Source organism: Pseudorasbora parva, chromosome 7, assembly GCF_024679245.1.
Source record: "Pseudorasbora parva isolate DD20220531a chromosome 7, ASM2467924v1, whole genome shotgun sequence".
NCBI classification, from domain to species: domain Eukaryota; kingdom Metazoa; phylum Chordata; class Actinopteri; order Cypriniformes; family Gobionidae; genus Pseudorasbora; species Pseudorasbora parva.
The window spans coordinates 8,143,955-8,154,135 of record NC_090178.1 but is presented as its reverse complement, the minus strand read 5'-3'; the positions used below and the strand labels follow the sequence as shown (position 1 = coordinate 8,154,135).

The following is a 10,181-nucleotide window of genomic DNA, read 5'->3' as shown; positions in this document are numbered from 1 at the left end:
TGAGTCATTAATGACATCAATTTCATTTTTGGGTGAACTAACCCTTTAAGGAATTCTAGTGTAATCAGCAGATATATGTATTTATTCACTAAATTATATTCACTAATATATTTGATTCAAATGAATGCAACTATTGTTTTCAAATTTTCTCAAAAGGATTATTTCCCAACTAGAATTAGAAGTCCGTTAACTGTTCTGTTTCTTTATGCTTTATAAAATAAAATAAAAATGGTCCCCCATATTTCATTATTACATAATGATATAATTTCTAGGCTATATTTTAAAAAATAGAGTCGGCTCTTCAGATATGCAAGCATCTTCCGAGCAGCTTCCGACAAAAGCGTAAAACCATGTTCAGAAAGGAATGTTCAAATTCAGAGGAACAGTTCAGAAGAAACATACATGTAAAAAAAAACGTAGTTATAAAGATTGAGAAGATTGAATACGTTGTGCTCCTTTTTTTGGAATACTTGAAACACTTTTTTTGTGTGTGTGTGTGTGTGTGTGTGTGTGTGTGTGTGTGTGTGTGTGTGTGTGTGTGTGTGTGTGTGTGTGTGTGTGTGTGTGTGTGTGAGCCTGTTTATGTGGTTTATGAGGACACAAATTTGTATAACTACATGGGTATTACACTGGTATTACACTATAAATGTGGTTTATGAGGACATATCAAATGTCCTCATAATTCAAATGGTATATTTGAATAATTCATTTGAATAATTCATTCATAATTCATAATTCAAATCCCTGTAAACCACATAGACCAACGCGTGTGTGTGTGTGTGTGTGTGTGTGTGTGTGTGTGTGTGTGTGTGTGTGTGTGTGTGTGTGTGTGTGTGTGTGTGTGTGTGTGTGTGTGTGTGTGTGTGTGTGTGTGTGTGTGTGTGTGTGTGTGTGTGTGTGTGTGTGTGTGTGTGTGTGTTAGTTAGGCCTACTTGATGCGACCCAGACTGTACTTCCAACGACACCCAGGTAAGTTGAGTTTGAGACCCCTGCTTTTTGCCAAAAACATTCTATATAAGGAGAAATGCCTTAAATGACTGCATAATATTTGTATGGGTTTCTATGGGGGTTTTTTTTATGGGTTATTTCATTACTTTCTAGTAATAAAGTATATTTACGAGCTGCTTAATGCTAGTGATTCATTCAAAATAAATCCATAAAATGATCCTATGATGGGAACCCCTAAAAGGTTTTATATATGAAGCACCTGACAGACCCCTTTGAGGTTCTATATAGAACCTGCTCTTCTAAGAGTGTATGTGTGTGTTTGTTAGGTATCGACCGCCCAAATTTCAAGTAAAAGGGAAAAGTAACAAAGCGAGATAACCGCTTGACAAAGTGAGGCAGTATATCAAATGGCACGACACTCACTCAACAGTCAGTTTGTTGTCGTGCACATGAATGGAACTAAAGCTGTGCGCGCACACTCGCAAGGCAAGAATTACTCAGACGCAGTACAAGAAGCCTTTTCAGTCAGCCTCAAACACTGATTACATTGTAATGGTGCAATCAAAGAGGAAAATGACAGAGGAGCTCCATAATACACCACTCATAATGGTCAGATGGTTCAGAAAGCATTGTGCAAAGCTTTTAAGTTGCACTAGTCTGTGGGCAGTTGAACAGGAGAGGGGGAATCGCACTTTTAAAATGCTCCCTTGAAGTCACAGACTATTAGCCAGATATTATACGTAATTGTGCTCCGTGGATCACAGGAACAAGGGCTATACATTGGTAGAAGTCATCCCGAAAGTGTTTCTGTGTGTGTGTGTGTGTGTGCGAGTGTGTGGGAGGGTTGCAAGAACAGGAGATTTTTTGTGTTGGAGAAAAAGAGCCTTGGACACTTCATCTTCTCTTCTGTGCGCTGCCAAAAAGGCCAGAGGTCAAATGTCAGGGTGAATGAAGAATTCCGAGCTGCATGCCGACAGATCGGGTTTCAGGGCCGGGGGAGGGTAGGGAACAGCCCTAGAGCAATAGGTGCCAGTTATATGTGTGAGCTTTTCTGAGCAACTTTTATTTAAAACATCTCCAAACTGCCCTTCAGCTCTGAGGCTTTATGAGGATTCAGTCAAAGTTGCACATATTTTCTCCAGACAAGAACATTTTTGCCTCTGAACGCATGATTTCCCAATAACCACTGACCCCTACGTTACGTGTGGAACTCTGTTAAAACAACAGAAGTAATTAGTTTAAATGTGTTTCAGTTTAGTGTTTCATTGAGGGCTAAAAATAAATGTAGAAGTTAAAGTGTAGTTCTCATATGTGTTTTATCAGTTTTAAAAAAGAAAGCCACATTTATTTTATGATTCTGCAGTACTCTGAGCAAACGGTGATTTTTGCTTATTTAAAATGTTCTCGGTGTAAAAGTTGAAGACATTTAAATGAATTCAAATTTTTTCTTTGCTTTACTGGGTTAATTTTTACCTTTCAGCTTTAAAACATCAAACGGAGGCAAACAAAATCAATCTTGTAACTCAACCTGGCTTTTTGTTTGTTAGAAAGCTTAGTCTCGGGCTCTATACAGGATAAACAGCTTCAGTCTTCTTTACTAGTCTCTCTATTGTGAACTCTGTAAATGATCATCATCCAACATGTGTTCTGTGTCTCAGGAGTGACTCCTATGCCAGAATAAGAGTGTTTTTTGTTATTTTTATTTTTTACATATTTGCTACATAATTCTATGTAATGTATTTTATGCATCTTAATTACATCTACATATGATAAATACAATGTGTGTGTGTCCTGGTAAACCCTACATTATAGGGACATAATATCCCTTGAAAGATGGCAATAGGCAATATCCGAAATGCTTGTGGGGACATTTTTTTGTCCTCATGAGTAAAACCGCTTATAAATAATAAAGGAATGTTTTTTGAAAATGTCAAATTGCAGACCGTTTTCTGTGATTAGTAGGTTTAGGGGTAGGGATAGTGGCTAGAATATACAGTTTGTACAGTATAAAAATTGTGGAAAATCTATGGAAAGCCCCCATAACACAACCCAGCGTGTGGCATGTCTAATTTTCAGTCGGACTACTTAAAAAAGCGTCATATTTCATCATCTTGGACTGTTCTTAACCCCACTGCTGTCTCATTTCCCTGTATAATGCTTTTCTCAATCCTTCTAGAGAGTGTGATGTTATCGAAGGGTGACATCGGCTCTGTTCCAAAATCGAGTGAGCTGCCCTTCTGTCTATAACCTTCTAAGGCAGCACCTAACTCAAGTGGAACCTCATACTTGACTCTACACTGGAACCTGTAAGTAACAAAAAGAATGTAGATTTAGATGTTTAGCTCCAAAACACACAAATATAAGGTAAAATAATCAGGTAAAATATTAGTTTTAATTAGATTTAACTTTCTTTCTTTTTTTCAATAACAGGTTTCAGTGCAAAAGCATGATTATAATGCCTCAAAATGCTGCCTGCATAGGTAGCTTACTAGGTTTTGGAACACAGCCATCCTCTCCACCCCTCAGAGCATGCATCCTCCACTTCCAGTACAGACTGCCGAAATGAATCGCCTATAATGGCGTGTTTTACAGTAACACATATTTAACCTCTTTCATGGACCACCTGCTCTGCAAATGGCCATGGATCATGAAGGACCCAAACAAGTTGTTGACGATTCAGTTTGAGGTCCAAACAACAGAGACTTGGCTTGACACCCAGCCCTTGGGGGCTTTGAGTTCCATCCCTTCGAAGTCCAGATCTTGGACTAATGGGGCAGTTTGTGGAGTGGAAAAGCTTTGATGCTGGCCTTTTTAACAACATGTCCTTTCTATGATTGGGGTGAGAATTGGCCAGCAGGGTTCCAGGAGGAAAATGTAAACCATGGATTAGCTGGACTAATGACCCCTTGCCTGTCGTTGATGTTAATTAGCGTTAATTGGGGCCCCTGCGCGCTTTTAGAGGGTTTCCGAAAGAGAAGAGGGGCCGCCCTGCACATGGTGGAGCTTTCAAAGCCGCCCCTTTCGTTTCTAACACCAGGGCAGGAGCACTTGTCCGCTGACGGCGTCTCTCTGTTTGTTCTTCACTCATTGTCAGAGCCGATTTGTTTTCGCCACAATGATTCCCATTCACTTGGCTTGATCTTCACAGTTATTCACAGTCAGCTTTTTTTTTTGGTGTTGGTCGTGAGCTTTGATGCCCCCCATTCCAGATCCAAATCTGAGCTAACATGCCTTTTTTTGGGGAGCGTTTGAATTTCCATTCTCAATCCTCCATGGATTAGGTAGTACCAAACTGTTTTGGCTCCGACCGGTGCGCTGCCATGCCTCATGCACCCGGACGGGGTTTCTTAGTGTGAAACGAGGCCCCAATTTGGTGGAATTTTTTTTTTTTTTTGGGAGGGGGCTAGCTAACACCTGGTATCACTTTATTTACCCTTGTCCATCTCAGGTCTTGAAAGCTCAGGAACAGCGGGGCCATCGGGGCGGCCCCCGTGGACGTCAGGACTGCCTTTGAAGGGGGGAAATGATGCCCCACATTGGAGCCTCACCGATGACTTTACCAGTACCGTGACCTTCATGACCTCATATCCCCCTCCCCACAGCTGCTGGCCCCCATTGGCCTCCGCTGGACTGCGGTGGTGGAGTGAACGGAGAGCAGTGGATGGGGGAAGAACGGCGAAAGGTCAACCGGTGGTCAGAAGGTTTTTATTGGGATTGGGAGGCAGAGGGAGAGGGAGAGAGAATGTGTTAAAGACCACCGTCTGAGATTTTAACTGCGGGGAATTTGGCCTCCCTTCTACGTGAAAACCAGGCTGCTCGGACACCGTGTCTGATGCAAGCGCGGATTCTTCACACACCTTCTGGTTTGAAGAAGAATCTGGGATTGCATTTACATGACATACATTAAAGCTGTGCATTTAATCAGTGTGAATGTTCGCTGGGAATCAAAACCCATGACCTTGGCTTTGCTAGTATACCATATTTTACATGTTGAGTAACTGTACAATAGCATGTATGCTTTTGAAACACTTTATCCCAAGCAACTTGCAATGCATTCAAGGTATACATTTGATGCATTCCCACGCATTCCCTGGGAACCGAACCCATGACTTCGCCATTGCTAACGGCAACAGAATAATTGAATGATTACTGTAAGCTATACTAAGGATGAATCACAACTCTCTTCCACTTCAATCATAGTCCTATAAAACTTCGCTATAATAAGCTTTGCCAACTGAGGTTGAACTTTTAATCTGCTCCAAGATCAGCAGTGTTATTTTTTTTACGATTCCTCCCGCTCCCGCTTATTTCCTGTTTTCAGGCTCTTTATCAGTTGCTGGACACAAAAATGACACGAACAAAAATGCCCTGCTAAAGATGTATCGATGCTACGTGTCAGCACTGTTCCACCCAGAGCAGTTTTCGAACCTCCATGGGTGGGTAATGTGTGCTTTCCAGGCGGCCGCCATGTCGGAGAAAAACATTGAGAAAACACAAGGTTATCTGCAGATGTGACCCTCTATGTCACGCTCTCTCCGCTAGAGCCGCAGCACAGAGTCACAAGGACTTTCCCTCCAGCGGGCCTGCTTGAGTAATTTATTGCACCATCGCATGACTGAAGTCCGGGGGTAAAAATGGCCATAAACATCACATTATGGCAGAGAGGTTGGTGGGGGTGTTTAGCAAATCTGTTACAGCTCAGTATTCTGCCTTGTTAAGCTCATTGGTCACAGTCTTCCAGCCTGATAATTTATAATCAAATATCTTTCTCCGGTGACGCGCTGTACATGAGCGCCAAGTTTTGTGTTTCAGTGAGTCTGAAAGTTCAAAACAATGTGCAATAAATGTAGAAAAACATTTTTTTCCCCTATTTCCCACCATGCATGTTCTCATCTCTCACTGCAGGCAATGGATTAAGTTTCTCTAGACTCTCAATACATTTCTCTAGACTGTACAGAGGAAACCGAGGCTAGTTGCCCCACTTTTACACCATTAAAACAACAGAACTACAAAAAAGCCATTAAACATTTCAACCATTACAGTTCATTTACATGCATTCACAAAAATTCTGCAACACAAAACAGTTCATAAAGTAGCACATTTGGAAAAGCAACAAAAAATAATGGCAACACTTAGCTTGCGTTAAGATATCATGAACTAAAATACATTTCTTGGTTTATGTTCATTTATGAATATACTTTTGTTCATGTTAGTTCATAATGTATCAACTAATATGGAAACACTTTACCATAGAAATGGTAAAGGGTTTTGTTTCACTTGTTAACATTAGCTAATGCATTAACTAACATGAAATAACACTGAGCAATATATTATTACAGCGTTTCTTAAACTTTGTTAATAAAAATGTTCATGTTATTTCACAGTGCATCTACTAATGTTAAAGGGGTCTATTGCTATTTATTACATTCTGACTTATTTACACAGTTCCCATCAACCACAGCGAGAGCAAGATCGGATCGCGCCCATCAACAAGCTTCATTAGGGTTATGGAAGCCGTCACCAGCGCTGTCATTTTGTTTTTAGACCACAAAATCAACAACCATCTTAAAGAACCCAGCGTTAAGGAAACAGTGGATGCAGTTTGTTTTTCCTGAGCAGCGACGGCGTTCTGCAAGTGTGTTTGGTCATGAGTGAAAACCGCAGACGGTGAGTGAAACTGCATCAAATGTCTGTGTCTGTGTCTGTGTTTCGCCGCTTAAATGCATATAATGTAAACAACACGAACGTATAGTGGATCGAAAGTTATCCAGGGAGTGTGTGTGTGTGCTCGAGATTCTTTAGCTTCGCCCACTGCATGCCTCCAAAAGTTTGGTTGTTTTCCAAATGAATTGGTACAGCATATTTGTCTTTTATAAATAAGATAAAACTAAAGACCCAAAGGATGCAATACAACTTTCTAGGTACCGTACTCAAGATTAACATGAGATTGGCAGAAACTTTGTGTGTTATGTACCCTTTAACTAGCCTGGTTTTACCAGATTCTCGTACATTTCATTTGTACATAGAGTCTGGCCACTCTCCATTGACAAGGGTTTATTTCCGCGAAGGCGGGCACTCTGTTGAGTTTTAAAACTATTGGATCTGCCCTGAGCCACTCTGGATCTGCCATAACCAATCGCTAACGTTTGGTCGTGACGTATGTCATGCGCCCTTCGCCTGTTTCACTCATGGATATCCGACAAAATAAAAGTGCACATGTGCATGCCACCTCAGTAATAAAACTATAGGATAAAACCTAAAAACTTGTGCATTCGGATTGTGATTTATTCACGCCACGGTGGACAGGAGAGCTTTGTGATCGGGAACGCGGCGCTCACGTGGTCCGTAACATCATTGTATGCTGTAAATAAAATGTCATATGTTTGGAATGATAATAAATGATGCTATAAATAACGGACCAATTCAAATGTTTAAGTGCTTTTATATTAATTTGTTTGAGCGGTGATGAAATATATTGCTCTTCTAAATACTTGCCAGCATTTTAAGGAAATACAAGTCTATAAATGCATCCTAATAACAGCAAAGCAATCGTATGGTGTTCTGCAGTGGTCAAAAATGATGACAAACAGTGAATTTTGAAGTGATATATTGTTGAAAACTCAGAGATGTGGATTCGGACAGCTATTACATCAACACGACCTTGCGTTTGTCAAAAGCAGTAGGTAACTCGGCCAGGGATTTTTACGCGGGTGGTGAGAGACGGACGGCAATAAAATTACTGACCAGTCCCTGAAACAGTTCCCGTCCGAATAGCTTCAGCCAACTCCTTCATCACTAACGAAGCGATCTGGAAAATCAAACTTTTCCTGAATTTACCCTGTTGGAGGGCCACCAACAAACCCCAGCAAAGACTGTTATTGCTCCGACTTTAACTTCTGAATATTCGGCAGCGGTGCCAAAACGGAATGAATGGTTTCGTTTGCATCTTTCTCCGCCGCCATTACTGAACACATCTCAAACTAGCGCTCGACATCAACGTCATCGTTCTCAGCCACTCCCTCTGTTGGCTGATTGGACCAGTAAAAATTTGTTCAGAGAAAACATAAGACTACACAGCAGTCCCAGACGTAGTACTGAAGGAAAATGAAAAGTGAGCGGAAGTACGTAGGAGGGCAGAGCCAGGCTACCCTTTAACAGACAAAACTTTTGATCTTATATTAGTAAATGTTGAGATTAACATTAAGATTAATAAATACTAAATTGTTCATCGTTAGTACTTTAGTTAATTAATGTTAACAAATGAAACTAATATTGTTTCCACTTTAAATGTTCAAATGAATATAAAACATTTACCAAGATTACATAAGTGTTGTTCATTCAAAGGTATTTAATTTAATAGAAATAGTATAAAATTGCAACATATGAAAAATACCCTTGTCGGTTTAACCTTTAAATTCAAATGTATCTTTATCTACAGTATATATTACATTTTATTGTGTTGTCTTGTTCACTCCAGTAACTATTACAAAAGTATTATGATTTATTGGAACAGAATAATTTGCGGACAGAATAATTTTTTTTTATTTTTTTAAATAGATTGTTGAAACAAACATAAAACCACTGCTGAAAAAACCTTCATAGCTACTGAACCCGAGCACTTATGACAATCTCCCTGCGTGGCAACTATCCTCAGTCTCCCGTGCACAGTCTACACACACACTCTTTTATATATCTTAATTATCTCTGTTCACTTTTGGTAGCTTTTTCCTTCTCTATAGGCATCTTTTTATGGAACTGACATTCCTGTCTAAAACAGAAGCTCTTGTTTAAGGAGTCACCCTCCTAACCAATCCCTTTTTTCATCTTCCTAGGTTTGAAGCCTGGGAGCAAAGGTCAAGACCCCCTCCAGCTTCAGAGGCATGTCAGGTCATGCTAGCCACATAGTGTTGCTCTCCCCGTTTAGCCCAGAAAACTCCTAACAAGAAATGTGTGAGTAGACAAGTGCCTGTTTTGAAAGTCAGATCTAGTTTTTGCACATTATAACAAGAAATTAAGAACTACGAATCTTTCATTTTGATCTCAAGATATGGAAATATGGTGTGGTGTGGAAAATAACTTCAATATTTCAGTTTAAAACCTGGAGGTTATGTCTTAGTAGATGTCGGTTAAGTCGCTACAATGCAGAACGTTGTGGGTTGTGCTTCAGGCGGGTGTCCGGGGTCATGAGGGTCATCAGTGCCTTTGCCCGTATTTTGACTGTATCAGCAAATGGCAAGAGCTTCATATTGCTACCACTGTGAAAAATGAGGCTTGGATGCATAAACAGGAAAAAAATTAGGGAGACATGCAAGACTCAGAATAGATAAACAAATAACCAAATAAATCTAAAGGACATTGGGGTGAGGGCAGGCAACCCCATACGGGTCAGTACAGGAACAGATAAATCTCAGTTAAAGACGCCATGCTTCACAACGTCTAACCTCTTAATCAACTCTAATCGGACAGAGGAAAGAGGACACTGTCCGAAAAAACCCGCAATATGAAGCACAAATGTAAAGGCACTCATCCAAAAGTAAATATGTCCTTACAAGAGTGTCATTTTATAAATTGGCTGTTTTTATAGACAATACTTTCATATTTTATAGACAAATGCCTACACTCATTAACTCGAACTTCATTAAATTAAGGAAAACTTTTCCACAAAATCGAATTAGTTTAAATAATTTGTTGTAATCGTGTTGTATGAACTTAAATTAGATTAGTCAATACTACAAAAAAAAAAATATTATTCCTACTAGATAAAGAGGGGGTAGACCTGATGAACATGTAGACCGTGGAAAATGTCAAACTAATTTATTTTTATTTATTTTTATAAAAACTAATAGTCAACATAATTCACATGCTAAGTGTAACATTTGTAGCATGCAATGCAAATGATCAAGTAAAAATTACTCATCACTGTCATTACCACAGTTATAGCTCATTGAGAACGGCATAGATTTATTTTTACGTAGCCACCCACATCCTAACCACAAGGTCCACACATTTCAGCATGGTAACCTCAAAAATCAACACACCATATATGCTTTTAGATGTCAAATATAACTGAACATCAAAATTTAACAGGTCTTTCCCTTTACTAAAAAACACATTAAACAGCCCTTTTTCAACATTTACTCTCTTGATCCATCCCTATGCAAAGCATGCCGGGAACTAAATTCACTGCCCAGTTGCAGTCAATGCAAAATAAATAAATGGTTTAGGTTAACTCA

General features: G+C 39.7%; 1 protein-coding gene across 7 annotated transcripts in view; it reads left to right on the top strand.

The window, feature by feature from the left end:
* Window positions 1–932: 932 nt before the first annotated feature.
* The window catches only part of nr2f5 (nuclear receptor subfamily 2, group F, member 5), a 31,335-nt gene continuing 22,086 nt past the window's right edge, over window positions 933–10,181 (top strand). For 3 of the 7 annotated variants that reach the window (XM_067447965.1, XM_067447967.1, XM_067447966.1), the window contains exons 1-2: window positions 4,137–6,615; window positions 8,781–8,898. Coding sequence is in view for 4 of the 7 variants with exons in the window: in XM_067447964.1 (XP_067304065.1) it covers window positions 8,895–8,898 (4 nt within the window). In the remaining 3 variants the exon portion in view is untranslated. Of the gene's footprint in view, window positions 970–3,124; window positions 3,255–4,135; window positions 6,616–8,780; window positions 8,899–10,181 lie in introns of those variants that run through there. The other 4 variants (XM_067447964.1, XM_067447962.1, XM_067447963.1 and 1 more) reach the window with 4 other exon arrangements.